This window comes from Ovis aries, chromosome 19 (assembly GCF_016772045.2).
Source record: "Ovis aries strain OAR_USU_Benz2616 breed Rambouillet chromosome 19, ARS-UI_Ramb_v3.0, whole genome shotgun sequence".
In the NCBI taxonomy this organism is placed as follows: Eukaryota; Metazoa; Chordata; class Mammalia; order Artiodactyla; family Bovidae; genus Ovis; species Ovis aries.
In genome coordinates, this window is record NC_056072.1 from 2,850,834 (window position 1) to 2,869,048 (window position 18,215).

General features: G+C 38.7%; 1 protein-coding gene across 1 annotated transcript in view; it reads left to right on the forward strand.

The window, feature by feature from the left end:
* ZCWPW2 (zinc finger CW-type and PWWP domain containing 2) overlaps positions 1-18,215 on the forward strand; it is a 153,443-nt gene that overhangs the window by 49,719 nt on the left and 85,509 nt on the right. The window contains exon 5 of the mRNA XM_027958145.2: positions 15,322-15,672. Coding sequence (XP_027813946.1) covers positions 15,322-15,672 — 351 coding nt within the window. The remainder of the gene's footprint in view (positions 1-15,321; positions 15,673-18,215) is intronic.

Below are 18,215 nucleotides of genomic sequence, written 5' to 3' on the forward strand. Positions count from 1 at the left end.
ATGGTACTGAGAAAAGGGTACTGCTGTAATAAATACCTAAAAATGTGGAAATGGCTTTGAAATTGGGTAAAAGGTAGAGGCTGGTAGAGTTTTGAGATTCATTCTAGAAAAAGCCTGTGCTGTGCTAAGTCGCTTCAGTCATGTCTGACTCTTCGTGACCCTATGATCATAATCCACCAGCCTCCTTTGTCCATGGAATTCTCTAGGCAAGAATACTGGAGTGAGTTGCCGTGCCCTCCTCCAGAGAGAAAATGTCTGCATTGCCAGAAATGAATGGATTGTTAAGGGCAACTGTGATGTGAGCCCAGAAAGAAAACTTGAGAACTGTAGAGAAAGCTTCAGTCTTCTTGGAGAATATCCAAGTAATTTTGAACAGAATTTTGGTAGAAACGTGGACAGTAAAGGGGGCATTCTGATGAGGTCTCAGATGGAAATGAGGAGCATGTTATTGTACAATGGAGAAAAGATGGTCCTTGTGATACAGTGGCAAAAACTTGGCTGATTGGTGTTCATATGTAGTGTTTCAGGAAAGGTAGAATTTGTGAGTAATGTAAGTGAATATGTAGCTGAGGAAATATCTAAGCAAGTCTTTGCAGGTACAGCTTAGCCTCGTTTAACTAAGTGAAATAATAAGTTCCTTTATCTCCGTTGCACTGTGGAGCTGTGGGCCAGGGCCACCATCATGAAGCTGACCAGTAAAGCCCAGCTGAGCCACAGGCACTTGACTCTTAACCTGTGAGAGCTACTGTGTGGGCTGCCTTCAAAGCCATATGGGGACAAGACCAGCTATATCCTATAGGGCCCAACCCCTACCTGGCGAAACTATGCAGTTACCTGCCCTAGTAGGTCTGGAAGGGGTCCACAGTCCCGGTGTGCCTGGGGGAGACCATAGAGCCAAATGTTATTCTCCAGAGTTAATGTTCAGGCTTGCTCGGAACCTTTCATTCCTTTCTTTCTTATCTTTCCCTTTGGAAAGGGAATGTCTGTCCTGTGCCTGGCCTGCTACTGTATTTTGGAAGCAGAGAACACATTTAATTTCACAGGTTCACAGATGGAGAGAAATTTGCCTCAAGATGAATCCTGCATTCAGTGTCACCCATGTCTGATTTAGGTGATATTTAGATGAGACTTCGGACTTCAGATTTTTTGGGTTGATGCTGGAAGCAGTTAAAACTTCTGGGAATGGAATAAATGTATTTTTCATGTGAGAGGAATGTGAATTTTGGGGCCAGAGATGGGGTGCTATAGACTGAATATTTGTGTCACTTCAAATTCATATTGAAACCTAATCCTCAACGTGATGTTATTAGAAGGTAGATGCAGTGGGTGGTGATTAAATCATAAAGACAGAGCCTTTGTGAATGGGGATTAGTATCCTTATAAAAGAGGTTCCAGAGTGATAGTACTCTTGTTATCCCTAGAGCAGTGGTTAACTAATTTGAAAATTAAAAAGTGGTAGAGTTGTCTGACTGAAAATTGAGTGTCTGTAACCATTCATAACTATTGCATTAAATGAATGAATGAATAAACTAATAGCCCAAACATGACTGCCTAATTATTTTTTACTCAACTATTATTTTTTTTTAATTTTAATTTTTACTTTATTTTACTTTACAATACTGTATTAGTTTTGCCATACATTGACATGAATCCACCATGGGTGTACATGAGTTCCCAATCCTGAACTCCCCTCCCACCTCCCACCCCATATCATCTCTCCGGATCATCCCCGTGCACCAGCCCCAAGGATCTTGTATCCTGTATTGAACATAGACTGGCGATTCATTTCTTACATGATAGTATACATGTTTCAATGCCATTCTCCCAAATCATCCCACCCTCTCCCTCTCCCTCAGAGTCCAAAAGTCCGTTCTATACATCTGTGTCTCTTTTGCTGTCTCGCATACAGGGTTATCATTACCATCTTTCTAAATTCTGTATATATGTGTTACTATACTGTATTGGTGTTTTTCTTTCTGGCTTACTTCACTCTGTATAATCGGCTCCAGTTTCATCCATCTCATTAGAACTGATTCAACTGTATTCTTTTTAATGGCTGAGTAATACTCCATTCATCTGCTGTACCCCAGTGTTCATTGCAGCACTGTTTATTATAGCCAGGACATGACTGCCTAATTTTGAATAGACATTCAATGTTTTCTATTTTCCAAAATGTAATTTTAAAATTTTCTTTTGAATTATCTAGCATAGTATATTAGCTAAGTTATGAAATAAAAAGTTGAAAACAGAAGTTGAGTAAGGCAAGTATACTCAGCACAGCTCTGCATTTGTCATCATCTCTTTAAACTGAAGTGTGGACGCCTGTCTCTATGACTTTATAGGGCATCCCGCAGACTCCAGCACTCTCACCACAGTTTCTTTCTCCTCTTCATTTGTACCCTCTGTGCACATAGTAATCATGTTCTACTTTCTTTTATATTCTTTATTAGGTTGGTGAAAAAGTAATGTGGTATTGAAACATGAATTTTAAATCATTAAAACTAGGCTCAAACACATCTTAATTCATCAAAATAGGAACCATTACATTCAACATGGTTTTGCCAACAAGAAATGTTTGCTTATTCTTGTAGCATAAAAATCCATGCTTTGGTATTCCATGAACTCTTGGAAAGCATTTTCTGCCTCCTGCTGATTATGGAACATTTCCCCTGCAAAATGTCAAGATGCTTGAAGAAGTGGTAGTCGCTTGGTGAGAGGTGAGGTGAATGTGACAGATGAGGCAAAACTTTGTAGCCCAACTTGTTCAACTTTTGGAGTGTTGGTCGTGCTATGTGTGACTGGGTGTTGTCATGCAGAAAAATTGGGCCCATTCTATCCACCAATGCCAGCTGCAATCATTGCAGTTTTTGATGCATTTCACCAGTTTGCTGAGCATACTTCCCAGATGTAATGGTTTTGCCTGAATTAAGAAAGCTATAGTGGATCAAATCGGCAGATCGCCAAACAGTGACCATGACCTTTGTTTTGGTGCAAGTTTGGCTTTGAAAAGTGCTTTGGAGCTGCTTCTTGGTCCAGCCACTGAGCTAATCATTGCTGATTTTCATATAAAATCCACTTTTCATTACTCGTCACAATCCAATCAAGAAATGGTTCATTGTTGCTACGTGGAGTAAAAGAAGATAACACTTCAAAATGACGAGTTTTCTTTATCATCAGCTCACGAGACACCCACTTATCAAGCTTTTTCACCTTTCCAATTTGCTTCAAATGCTGGATGACCATAGAATGGTTGATGCTGAGTTCTTTGGCAACTTCTCATATAGTTGTAAGAGGATCAGTTTTGATGATCCTCTCAACTGGTCATTGTCAGCTTCCAGTGGCCGGCCCCTGCACTCTTTCATCTTCACGGCTCTCATTTGCTCTGCAAAACTTCTCGAATCACCACTGCAGAGTCTGTTTGTTAGCAGTTCCTAGGCCAGGTGTGTTGTTGATGTTGCAAATTGTCTCTGTAACATATTGTTTATGACCCATTTTGAACTCAATAAGAAAATCACTCGAATTTGCTTTTTGTCTAACATCGTTTCCTTAGTCTAAAATGAACATAAAATAAACATCAAGTAATAAGTCATTATCAAAAAAAAGCAATAAACGAGCATTAAAGTGATGTATAACGTAATCACATTTATTTAAGAATATATTCCAGTATCAAACAGCAAAATTCAGCAATCCAAAACTGCAGATTACTTTTGCATCAGCCTAAATACTTTATTTGTATTTTTAGTATTCTCTTCAATATGCTGTTTCTTTGTAGAAACATATTTTAGTATTCATTTATTTATTTACTTTTGGCTGAGCTGGGTCTTCATTGCTTCGCGTGGGCTTTCTATAGTTTCAGACAGTGGGGGCTGCTCTCTAGTTGCTGTGTGCAGGCTTCTCATTGCAGTGGCTTCTGTTGTTGCAGAGCATGGGCTGTAGGGCACGGGGCTCCAGTAGTTGCTGCATGTGATCTAAGTTGTTGCAGCTTTCAGGCTCCGGAGCACAGGTTTAGTAGTTGTGGCCCAAGGGCTTCGTTGCCCCGCAACATGTGGGATCTTCCCAGACCAGGGATCAAACTGGTGTCATTGCAAGGTGATTCTCAACCACTGGATCACTAGGAAAGCCCTGTAGAAATATTTTAAAGTAACTTCACTTTGTGAGGAAAATTCTGGATAATACAATCTGTATATGTGTTTTAACTAGTTAAATATAGCTGATGTGGCAATAATTTTGAAAACCAACCAAATGCTGGAGAAAAGGTAACAGAAATAATGAGAATCTGGTTTGAAAAGAGTATTTCATAACCTGTATTATACATTCTATTAGCCTGGATAAACTATCAAATCTAAAATACCAAGAGGTTTAAGTTTGACACAATTGAAAATGAGTATCACTACTTAAATAATAATGACATTTTCTTGGTATTAATTTATCTTCTCAGTATTATGCACTGACTTCCTAAGAAAATCTGAAAACTTTATCTACCATTTAAAAGTAATCTTTTAATCCCCTTAACATTTTATAATAGGCTATCATAATGGATTTTCCTAAGCTTTCCACTGATGCAGTGTAGTGAACTTAGAGTGCTTTTTCCAGTGGTTCTAGGATGGACAGAATCCTAGGCAATTGAGTGATAGTAATATCATTCTCTGCTTTCTTTTATACCTCTTAACTTTCGTTATTTGTTACTAGTATTCTCTTCAATATGCTCGCTCTTTGTACGAATATTTTAAAGTGACTTCACTCTGTGAGGAATAATCTAGATGATACAGCCTGTAGATCTGTTTAGCTAGTTAAAAATAACTGCAGTATGGTAAAAGTAAATGGATCACTGAAGGGCACCAGATACTTTACATGTGGTACCTCCCATCTTTCCAGCAGGAGGCCTTACATCCCATTTAGAACATATGACCTGCTTTTATATGGTCTGAGTGAGGGTTCTAGTATCAATTTGATATTAAATACTAAGAAATCCTATTTTTCTTATTAAATAATAAATCGAAGGTTCTTGAATGAACTTGTAATGGATTATCTCACTGTTTGTAGAACTGTTCCCCAACTCCTTACCCTTGGCTTAGTTGTCCCAATACCTGCTTTAGACTTATGAGTCTCCCTCATCTCTCTTCATATTTGAGCTTGGGGTTGGTAGGCCTTTACCCAGTGACCAGTATTATCTCCTCCTACTGTTACCAAATTGCAAGTCCGTGTGCCTGATACACAGTGAGGCCCATCAATACTAAAACATTAGAGTTTGGAACAGAGAAAGATTTATTACAGATTTATACAAAGAGATGGGTGGCTCATGCCCTAAGAACCCCAAAGTTACTGAAAACTTTCAGCAAACCCCTTTAAAAGCAAAAGGTGGGGGAGGGGCATGGTTTGTTGTTGCAAACTTTTTGGTGTCAAATCCTTTGCTATTGAGATCAGGTCATGGTGAGGTAACAGTCAGGTAATGGTATTCTTGTGAGTCTCTACCAGACAACTTTTATTCTCGGTCCTGACAAAAAAGGGCAGGGTCTTAAGGTACAACTTTCATCCTCCAAGGTCCCAATCCTGGCTAAGAGAAGGTGGATCGCAGTTGGCAGCTCCTGTAGGGCCAGGTCCCCACATCCTGCCAAGCTGCCATTGCTGAGGGAGCCAGGTGCCCAACTGAGCTGGTCTCCAATCTCCTCAGGCCACCCAAATGGGGAAGACTGGGTCTCGGAGAGTGCGACCCAGGCAGGAAGTCGCAGAGACAGGAAGGGAGAGTGGTTCACTGCTGCCTCAAGGACTGGGGCAAGGCTAGTGGGGGGCCTTAGTGAGGGCGCTGGAGCCCTGCAGGATGTAGTCTCCAGTCTCTTCCCTGGGCACTCCACCTCACCTGCTGGCCCAAGGCTAGGTGAGCTGGAGGCCTCCAGGAGAAGGGCTGAATCTGCCTCTTACCTCACTCTCCACCTCACGACCCCCCCAACCCTGTTGTCTAAATCCCCTCACTAACTCATTATTTTAACAGTTGGTTGCTTGTGGGCAGGGCGCACCGCTGCACTGTTCAGTGGCTGAGCGAACCCATAACAGTCGCTCATTGACAGTTGTTGAGTGGGTGGAGCCCGCTGAGGCCTTGACTAATAGATGAACAGGACACATTGCCTGGTAACAGGATACGAAGTAAAGGTGCACAGCAGTGGCTGCTGTGCTAAGGACTGAGGTCACTGCACTCTGTTACAACAAGTTAGAGATATTACTATTACTGTTTAAAATTTCCTGGAGCTCATTAAAAGTAAAGAAAACAAAATACAAAGGACGTCACCAAGACAGCAGAGTGAATACAAGGCATCAGACTTTTCTTCCTCCCACAGATGCACTGAATGAGCAGCTCCACACAGATCAGTTCCTTTGGAAGGAAATCTAGAAACTAGTTTAGTTCCTCCTGTGGATTCCCTGGTGGCTTAGAGGTTAAAGCATCCGCCTGGAATGAGGGAGACCCGGGTTCGATCCCTGGGTCAGGAAGATCCCCTAGAGAAGGAAAATGGCAACCCACTCCAGGACTCTTGCCTGGAGAATCCCATGGAGGGAGGAGCCTGGTTGGCTACAGTCCATGGGGGTCGCAAAGAGGCGGACACGACTGAGGGACTTCACTTCACTTCACTTCACTTAGTCCTCCTGCACATTGAGGTGACTGAGGAAATAACTACACTGAAATGAGTAGGAAAAGCTAAGATACATTCATGCCATAAACCTTTGGTTTAACCGCGGAGGAACCCAGCAGTTTCTCCCTGAGAAACAGATGGTTTGGACCACACAGCTAGTTCCTCAGCTTTTATGGCTGCTACCCAAGGGACCAGCTCCTAGATCACCTAGCTCTGAGAGCCAATGGGAATCAGCAATTTTGCATCCACCAGGACCGTGTTAAGCAAACAGGTGGTTTTAAACAAAAGTGCAAACACTTAACTTTGGCTGTACCCTTGGACTCAACACAGAGGGACCAGAATAAAACACAAAATAACCATTTTATCCGTGGAAGGAATTTAACTGCATACTTTTCTAGTTGCTGCCCAAGAATTGGGCTTCTAACCAGCTTGCATCTGGAAGCTGATTGTCCTCTTCCAGGAGCCTGAAAGGGCTTGTGAGCACTTTCCTCTCCCTCTCTCCAGTTATAAAAGTGAGTGTCCAGCTTTTTTCTGAAAGGAGCTCGTCTGTGCATCTAGCACCCCAACTTTTATGACTGCCACTCAAGGGACTGGCTCCCAAGTCACCTAGCTTAGAGAACCAAAAGGGTTTGGCATTCACAGTCCCCTTCCACCATAGAAAACAAGTAAGCAATTTCTAACAGATGTGTAAGCACGTCCTGCCAGGCTTATCACAGAGAGAGCAGGCAAAAACACAAGTCTCAGTTTTCCCTAGAAGGGATTTGACTATATACTTTTTCAGCTGCTGCCTAATGGTTCTGATTAATCTGCATCTGGGAGCTAATGAGGCACATAATTAGTAGTAGTTCTGTGAGATCCTGAATGGACATGTAGAAACTGGGGTGAGGCGAGAGAAGGCAGAAGATCAGACAGAAGAAAGGATCAGTGAGCTTGCAGACAGTTCACTGGAGATCATACAGCCAGGGGAGCGAAAAGAACAGAAAAAGTGAAGACAGGGAGTGGAGTAATATATAGAAAGTTCTAAAAGAACTGATGAAAGAAAGAAAACTGCCAGTCAAAAATAGTGTTTCTGGCAAAGTTGTTCTTCAGAATTGGTGGAGAAATAGAGATATTGTTAAAAGGTGAAGGAATTCATCACCACTAAACCTGCCTTACAAGAAATGCTAAAGGAATTCTTCAAGCTGAAATGAAAGGATGCTAATTAGGAATATGAAAATATAAAAGTGTAAAACTCACTGATACAGGTAAATATAAAGTTGCATTAAAAATAATATATGATAGTATTATGTAAATCACATATAGCTGTGGTATAAAGGTAAAAAGACAAAAGTATTGAAAATCTCTGTAGATACAATAATTTGGGGCCTTCCGTAATAGCTCAGGTGGTAAATAATCTGCCTGCAATGAAAGAGATCCCGGTTAGGCTACCCACTCCAGTATTCTTGGGCTTCCCTGGTGGCTCAGCTGGTGAAGAATCCTCCTGCAATGTGGGAGATCTGGGTTCAATCCCTGGGTTGGGAAGATCCCCTGGGGAAGGGAATAGCTACTCACTCCAGTATTTTAGCCTGGAAAATTCAATTGACTGTATACTCCATGGGGTAGCAAAGAGTCAGACACTTAAATGATTTTTATTGGACACATAATATGCAAAGGTGTAAATTGTGACATCAGAACATAAAAGGTGGGGACAGAGAGTAAACATGAGGAGCTTTTGTATGTTATTGAAGTTATCAGCTTAAAATGAAGTATTATAATTGTGGATGTTTTAGGCAAGTCTCAAAGCAAAACCCTTTGGTAGATATGCAAAAGATAATGCAAAAGAAATCCAGGTATACCACTATAGAAGAAGCAAAAGATCTATAAAACACTTAGGAAAAAATTAACAAAGGGGCAATAATAAGTTTTTACTTGTTAAAAATTACTCCAGATGTAAATGGACTAATTCTCTAATCATAGACTGAAAATGAAGGGAAGGAAAAAGATATTCCACACGAATGAAAACCAAAAGAGACCCAGAAATAGCTATTCTTATATAAAACAGAATAGAAGTAAAAAATATAAAAAGTGTCAGGGTTGCTATACAGTGATAAAGAGGTCAATTCATCAAGAGAATATAATAACTAAAAATATTTATGCACCCAGTATTGGAGCATCTAAATATATAAAGCAAATATCTGAAGAGAGAAATGGACAGCAGTACCACTATAATTAAAATTGAAATTAAAAGATGCATGCTCCTTGAAAGAACAGCTGTGACAAACCTAGACAGTGTATTAAAAAGCACAGATATCACTTTGCTGACAAAGGTCCATATAGCCAAGGCTGTGGTTTTTCCAGTAGTCTTGTCTGGATGTGAGAGCTGGACCATAAGGAAGGCTGAGTGCTGAGGAATTAATATTTTTGAACAACAACAATAATAGGGGATTTCATTACCTGACTTTGAACAATGAATAGATCATCCAGACAGGAAATCAGTAAGAAAACTTTAGACTTATATTATGCTTTAGATGAGACTTCCGCAGATGTATACAGAACATTCTATCTAACAGCAGCAGAATGCACATCCTTCTCAGATGTACATGGAGCATTTTTCAGGATATATCATATTCCAATACTATCAGGCATCTTTTCTGACCATAATGGTGTGAAACTAGAAATCAATAACAGGGGAAAAACTGGAAAATTGACAAATACGTAGAGATTAAACAACATGCTCCTGAAAAACCAGTTGGTCAAAGAAGAAATAAGAAACCTGAAAATGTCATGAGACAAAATGAAATACAACATACTAAAATTATGGGATATTGTAAAAACAATTCTAAGGGGGAAGTTTATAATGATAAATGTTTACATTAAGAAGAAAGACCTCACGCAAACTAACTTTACACTAGAAGGAACTAGAAAAAAGAAGAGCTACTAAGCCTAAATTTAGTTGGAGGAGGAAATAACAGAAATCACAAATAAATGAAAGATTAAAAAAATAATAGAAAAAGATCAGTGAAAGTAAGAGTTGGTTTCTTGATAAAAGACACAAAACTTTAGCTAGACCAGCAGGAAAAAAAAAAAAAAAAGACTCAAAATCATAAGAGAAAGAGAATTTATAGCTGAGCCACAGAAACACAAAGGATCCTAAGAGACTATGACAAAAAATTAGATGCTAACAAATTGAATAATTTAGAAGAATGGATAAATTCCTTGAAGCATATAACCTCCCAAGACTGAATCAGAATGAAATAGATTGGAACAGATAACAACAACAAGTAAGGTGATTGAGTCAGTAATCTAAAATTCTCCCAACAGAAAAGTTCAGAACCAGATGACTTTATTGGTAAGTTCTATCAAAAATTTAAGAGTAATTAGTGGGAATTCCTTCTCAACCTCTTTCAAAAAATTGAAGAGAACAACTCCAAATACATTTTACAAAGCCAGCATTAACTTGATACCAGCATCATAAAAGAACACCACTAGAAAAGAGAACATCAGACTAGTATACCCAATGAACATATGTGCAAAAATCCTCAATTTTCTAGCAGACAATTGAGCACATAGAAAGTATCATACACCAGGAGCAAGTAGAATTTATTCATATGATGCATGGATGGTTTAACACTTTCAAATGAATAATCATGATACACCCCAGTGAAGGGAAAGGTAATCAAATATTGCCATCTGAGTAGATGGAGAGAAAGCATTTGACAAAAGTTAATATCTCTTGATGATGAAAACTCTTGACAGATTGGATGTGGAAGGATTATATTTCAATAAAATGATGACCGTATGTAACAAGCTCACAGGTAACATCATGCTCGCTAGTGAAAAACTTAAAGCTTTCATCTAAGATCAGCAACAAGACCAGGGTGCCCACTCACGCCACTGTTATTCAACGTGGTACTAGAGTTTCTAGCCAGGACAGTCAGGCAAGAAAGAGAAATAAAAAACGTCCATATCTGAAAGGAAGAAGTAAAATTTTCTCTGTTTGTAGAATACATGATCTCATATATAGAAAACCCTGAGGACTCCACTAAAAAATTGTTGAAACTAATAAATGAGCTCAAAGTTGTAAGACACAAAACCAACCAACAGAAGTGAGTTGCATTTCTATACACTGACAACAAAGTAGCTGAAAAAGAAATGAAAATAATTAATTTACAGTTGTGTCCAAAAAACGCTTAGTAATGAAGTTAATCAAAGAGGTAAAAGATCTATAAACTGAAAACTGTAAAACATAGATGAAAGAAACAAGGCAAAAATAAGTGGAAAGATATCCCATATTCATAGATTCAGTTCAGTTCAGTCGCTCAGTCGTGTCCGACTCTTTGCGACCCCATGAATCGCAACACGCCAAGCCTCCCTGTCCATCACCAACTCCCGGAGTTCACTCAGACTCACGTTCATTGAGTTGGTGATGTCATCCAGCCATCTCATCCTCGGTCGTCCCCTTCTCCTCCTACCCCCAGTCTCTCCCAGCATCAGAGTCTTTTCCAATGAGTCAACTCTTCTCATGAGGTGGCCAGAGTACTGGAGTTTCAGCTTTAGCATCATTCCTTCCAAAGAAATCCCAGGGTTGATCTCCTTCGGAATGGACTGGTTGGATCTCCTTGCAGTTCAAGGGACTCTCAAGAGTCTTCTCCAACACCACAGTTCAAAGCATCAATTCTTTGGTGCTCAGCCTTCTTAACAGTCCAACTCTCACATCCATACATAACTACTGGAAAAACCATAGCCTTGACTAGACGGCCCTTAGTCGGCAGAAGAATTTATATTGTTAAAATGTCCATACAACCCAAAGTAATCTACAGATTCCGTTCAATCCCTATCAAAATTCCAGTGATATTTTCACAGAAATAGAAAAAATTCTAAAATTTGTATGTAACCACAAAACTCCAAATAGCTAAGCAATCTTGAACAAGAAGAGAAAACTTGGAGGTTTTCTACTTCCTGATTTCAAACTATTTTACAAAATTGTAGTAATCAAAGGGGTATGGTATCAGCATTAAAAACAGACACAGATCAGTGGAACAGAATACATAGCCCAGAAATAAACCCAGGTATATAGAGGTCAACCAGTTTTAAACAAAGGTACTGAATAGGGAAAAGATAGTCCCTTCATTAAATTGTCTTGGAAAACTAGGTGTTCATATGCAAAAGAATGAAATTGGATCCTTAATTTAAACTGTACACAAAAATAAACTTGAAATTTATTTTTGGATTAAAGACCAAAACCAAACTGTAAAATTCCTAGAAGGAAACTTAGAGGAAAAGTTTCTTGAGATTGATTTTATCAGTGATTCTTTGGATCTGACACCAAAAGCATAGGCAACAAAAGTGAAAATAAAGTGAGTGAGTGAAGTCGCTCAGTCGTGTCCGAGTCTTTGCCACCCCGTGGACTGTAACCTACCAGGCTCCTCCGTCCATGGATTTTCCAGGCAAGAATACTGGAGTGGGTTGCCATTTCCCTCTCCAGGGGATCTTCCCGACCCAGGGATTGAGCCCGGGTCTCCCGCCTTGCAGGCAAACACTTTAACCTCTGAGCCACCAGGGAAGCCCAAAAATAAAGTAGGACTACATTAAATTAAGCTGTTTCTTTGTAGCAAGAGACAATTAGTTAAATGAAAAGTAGCCTACAGAATGGGAGAAAATAAACATTTTACAAAGTGATTAATATCCAAAATATATAAGGAACTCATACAGCTGACACAATCAAAACGTTTAAATCTTAAAATAGGCCATTTTTCTAAAGAAGCAATATGGCCATTGGTTATATGAAAAGATGCTTCACATCAGTAATCATCAGGGAAAAGCAAATCAAAATCACAGTTAGTTAGCACTTGACACCTTTTAGGATGGCTGTTATCAGAAAGTCAAAAGATAATAGAGATTGATGAGGATGTGAATACCCTGGAAACTTGTAGATGGGAATACAAAATGCTGCTGGTGCCATGGAAAACAATAAAGAGGTCTCCTCAAAAAATTAAAAATAGAACTACCATATGATTCAGCTACCCCACTTCTGGGTATTTATCTAAGGTAACTGAAATCAGGATCTCCGAGACATACTAGTACTCCCATGTTTATAGCAGTACTATTTACAGTAGCCGAGATATGGAAACAACCTGCGTGTTAATCGATGGACAAATAAAGAAGACATTCAGTGGAATGCTCTTCAGCCCTAAATGAGGAGAATGTTCTGCAACCTGCAACAACATGGATCAACCTGGGGGACATTCTGCCAAGTGAAATAAGCCAATCACAGAAAGACAAATACTGTATGATTCCACTTATATCTGAAATAATCAAGTTCATATAATCAAAGAGTGGAGTGATTTCCATGGGTGAGGAAAATGGTGAAGTAGGGAGTTCTAAATTAGCAGGCATGAAATTTTAAGTAAGAAAGATGAGTAAATGATAGACGTCTGCTATACAACATTCTACCCATAGTCAGCCATACTCTTTAAATGCACTTTAACATTATTAAAAGGGTAGATCTCGTATTAAGAGTACTTGCCAAAATATAGTAAAATTAATAAAGTTTAAAAAATTTAAAATGAAGCATCAACTCAAAAAGAGAAAGATAAGCTCAACAAAGAATGCCCAAAGAAAATGTAAAGAATAAAGTACAGCTATTAAGGTGCAAGAGGAGAGTGAAAAACATTCAAAAAACCATATCATGGCATCTGGTTCCATCATTTCATGGCAGATAGATGGGGAAACAATGGAAACAGTGACAGACTTTATTTTCTTTGTCTCCAAAATCACTGCAGATGGTGACTGCAGTCGTGAAATTAAAAGATACTTGCTCCTTGAAAGAAAACCTATGACCAACCTAGACAGCATATTAAAAAGCAGAGACATACTTTGCCAATAAGGTCCATCTAGTCAAAACTATGGTTTTTCCAGTAGTCATGTATGGATGTGAGAGTTGAACCATAAAGAAGGCTGAGTGCCAAAGAATAGATGCTTTTGAACTGTGGTGCTGGAGAAGACTCTTGAGAGTCCTTGGACTGAAAGGAGATCAAACCAGACTGTCCTAAAGGAAATCAGTCCTGAATATTCATTGGAAGGACTGATGCTGAACCTGAAACTCCAATACTTTGGCCGCCTGATGGGAAGAACTGACTTACTGGAAAAGACCCTGATTGTGGGAAAGACTGAAGGCAGGAGGAGGAAGGGACGACAGAGGATGAGATGGTTTGATGGCATCACCAACTCAATGGACATGAGTTTTTGCAAGCTCTGGGAGTTGGTGACGGACAGGGAAGACAGGGAAGAGTCTGACACTACTGAACCACTGAACTTGGTTAGTGATGTTGGATAGTGGATAGTGATAGCGGATAGTGATAGATTATCCATACTTGGATAGTGATATTCAGTGTGTGTGTGCTCAGTCATGTCAGACTCTTTGCGACCCTGTAGACTGTAGCCTGCCAGGCTCCTCTGTCCATGGAATTTTCCAAGCAAGAATACTGGAGTGGGTTACCGTTTCCTACTCCAGGGTATCTTCCCAACCCAATGATCGATCCCCCGTCTCTTGCATCTCTTTTGTCTCCTGCATTGGCAGCAGATTCTTTACCACTGAGCCACCTAGGAAGCCCCAGTGGTGGTCTACTAATTTATCAATGTAGTATATGCAAGTCTTTTTCTAAAAATAGGTTTGTATTTCAAAGTAAGTTACTAGTAATTAGTTTTACTTATATTTTACCTGTATTAATTATTAATTATTTTAATATACACATAACTTATTATTAAAGCTGGCAGTTAGAGACTTATATAATTCTAATGTCTTGAATTAATAGTGAATAAAATCACTTGAATTAACAATAAAAGGCAAAATAATAAGCAAAATATTCCTTTAATTTTTTAAAAATTTCACATATTCATATAGTGAAATACCTTGCTACCTTTGGTTTTCTTCAGAGTTAGAAAGGGATCGGGTCTACACTGTACACATCATATACCCAAGAGGCAATACTACCTAGTGGATAAGATCGCAGAATTAGGGAACTGCCTGACTTTAAATCCCAACTATATCATGTACTACTAGCTCTAGGACCTTAAACAAATTACTTGACTTTTCTTAGCTTTCATTTTCTCTCTGAAAATGGTCACACTGAGGTTGTTGGGAAGGCTATATAAGTGGTGTGCATTGGATAGTATCTGGCCCAGAGTAAGATTTTACCTCTTATTATAGAGGCTTAGCAGTAAAGAATCTGTGTGCGATACAGGAGATGCAGGTTCAATCCCTAGGTCAGGAAGATTCCCCTGGAAAAGGAAATAGCAACTCATTCTACTATTCATGCCTGGGAAATCCCATGGGCAGAGGAGCATGGCAGGCTACAGTCCATGGGGTTGCGAAGAGTCAGACACGATTTAGCGGCTAAACCACAACAATAACAACAATGGCAAAAGTACTGGGTATCTATTAGATGTATATTGAGTAGTAGTAGAAAAGATACTGTAGCTAACCTGTACCCCTTTTCTGCTCCATCATACTTTCCTTATTTTTAATTTGGGAGCATATTATGACCAGAATGACTGAGGCTTCTCTTTTCTTCCTTTGTCTCTGGGTGGGTGGAAACACGACATGTTCAACATTTACAGAGAAGAGGCGGGCAAACAAGGTGTAAAAGAGCTACTTCTCGGATTTTGGCCTGGGACTGCTCTCCTTATCCCCTGACATCTTTATTCTGTTACTTTCTAGGTTAAATGCGCTTACGGAAAAAGGAAAATTTGATAGTAAGATAATAGAATGTTGTAATATGGCAATGGATTCCTCAGCGGAGAACAACATGTATATAAACGAAGTGTGGGTTCAATGTGAGAATGAAAGTTGTTTGAAATGGAGACGGTTATCAAATGAGGATAAAGCCAAAGTCAATCACAGTGAACCATGGTACTGCTTCATGAACACTGACTCAAAGTACAATAAGTGCTCTGTTTCTGAAGAAGACTTTCCTGAAGAGTCTCAGCTTTATCAAAGTGGGTATAAGATCATCTACTCACAGCTGCCTCTTGGAAGCCTGGTTTTGGTAAAATTACAGAATTGGCCAAGGTAAGATTTTTGTTGGTGTTTTCTAGTAAACTTTTGAGGTATAGTCTTGCTAAGTTTATTAACTTTTCAAAACTTTTCACACAATCAACTTCCTTGTTGTTGTCTAAGTTATTTATTGTTTTCTGATCTCATTGTTATTCTTGCCCTGACTTGTTTGGGTTTAATTCTTCTTTGTCTAGTTTCTTAAATTGGAGACTTAGATAACTGATTCATATCTGTTTTTCTTCCAGATATGGGCAATTAAAGCTATAAATTTCTCTTTAAGCACTGCTTTAGGTATATCCCACAAATTTTAATATGTTTTGTTTTATTACTATTCAGTTTGTGATTTTTTCTTTGAAGTGAGTTATTAGAATTTGTGTTTTAAAATGACCAAATACGGGATTTAAAAAATATTGTTTTTGAGTTCTAATTTAAATCTCTTGTAGTCTGTTTCATTGAATCTTGTTTTATGGCCCAATGTGGCCTATCTTGAAAAAAATTTACATTCTTTAATTATTGCCTAGATGCTTAAAAGATCTTTTTTCTTTTAATTTTTATACATTTACTATTTTATAGCTCAGTGTTTCCCATTCTGGGTTGATTTCTCTAGTATCCAACACACATTTTCAGTATGCAGTTTCAAGTCTTTTCATCTCGATTATGTTTTTCTTAAATTATAGCCAGTTTATTCTGTTTCATTGCTTTGATTGTATGTTTGGATCCCTGTAGTTCTGATGGTGAATCTTCTCTGGTGAGCTTTGGTATTACTTTTTCTTCAGGAGTTTTCATCTTTAAAATTTACGTATTTTCCCTTTCCATATGTTATTTTTCTGAAGGAGTTTCCAGTTCTTGTGTTTTTCTAGTTCAGTCTTTATTGAAAATTTTAAAATTTCTTTCAAGAGTTTTGCCCCTTCTCTTTTCATATTTTCCTTTTCTCCCATCACCTTGTTTTCATTTATATTCAGCTATTCGCCATGAAAAATATTAGATGTTTGCTTTCCTAGGGAGACTGTGATGGGCAACACAACACAGAACACACACGAGAGGCTTCAAGCCAATCCCGAGATGCGTGCTCTTGCTTTATCACTTCCTGTTACTGGCCGAATTGTGGTTCCCTCAAAGGTTATGTGTTAAATCTCTAACCTCAGAATGAGAGTGTATTTGGAATGAGAGCCTTTAAAGAGATGGTTAAGTTAAAAGAGGCTCTCATCCAGGCTGACTGGTGTTCCTGTAAGAAGAGAAACTTCGAGCACACAGTAGACTACCAGGGCCGTGTGCAGAGCATAGCCCATGAGAAGATAGCATCTGCAACCCCGGGAGAGGCCTCCAGGAAAACCAGCCCAGCTGATACCTTGATCTGTGACTTCTAGCCTTTAAGACTGTGGGAGAATAAATTTCTGTTTGTGAGCTACCCAGTCTGTGATATTTTTCTATAGCAGCCTTAGCAAACCAATATACTTAATATCTTTCCAGATGTGGAAATCTCTCAAATATGTACCTTTTGTTACTGAGAGTTTTTCTAGGGATCAAATGTGAAATATTGTTTAAAAATACATATATGTTAATTGATATGCACATATAGTAGTTGATATATAATTATACATATATAATTGTTGTTGTTGTTTAGTTGCTAAGTCATGTCCAACTCTTTGGGACCCCATGGACTGTAGCCTACCAGGGTCCTATGTCCATGGGATTTTCCAGTCAGCAATACTCAAGTGGGTTGCCATTTCATTCTCCAGGGGATCTTCCTGACCCAGAGACTGAATCTGCATCTCTTGCATTGGCAGGCAAGTTTTTTTACCACTACGTCACAAGGGGGCTTTAAGAGGAACTAGAGTTACTAGAGCAAGAACAAATGTTTTTAAAGGCGTGAATATGAGCACTTATTTTTGAAGTTACTTATGAAGGTATTTGTAGTCCAATGCTATTTTTCATATCTCTAACATTTTGAAAGCAGAGCATTTATATTTACTAATGGAAATTCTGAAGGTTCAGTAATTCTAATTCAAGAAATGGATTTGAATCTTGTCACTGTGTCTGACATATTACATTAGAAATTTGATTAGGAATTTCTTTTGCAGTTTTGTGCTTATAACTGAGGGTTAGAGTTTGAAATACGAATGAAGCATGTTTTACTCCAGTCCCTAAATTACCTCTAATCTGTGATTAAGACCATCAGAATGCTGCAAAATACAGCTGTACCTACCTTCTTGCTTACTGGAAAGAGTGAAATACATTTTGCTATGTAATCACATAAATTCTTCTTTATAAACTAACTACAAATGAACACAGACTTAAAGTACAGACTAAGAAACTCAAATCTATTGCTTTATTGCTTATTCAGTACCACAAATACATAAAAAGATGATAACAGGATAAACTGCAGTAGTAGAATATAAAACTGAATTAACTTACTAAAAACAGCCAACCATCAGTTCTTAATTAAGAAATACACATACTGAAATTTCAAATGGGAAGACCAGTCAACTGGCTACAGAGACACTTGGCAGTGTAGCATTGTGTGTTAATTGTTAGCCTTTGCCCTTACCGTTAACTGA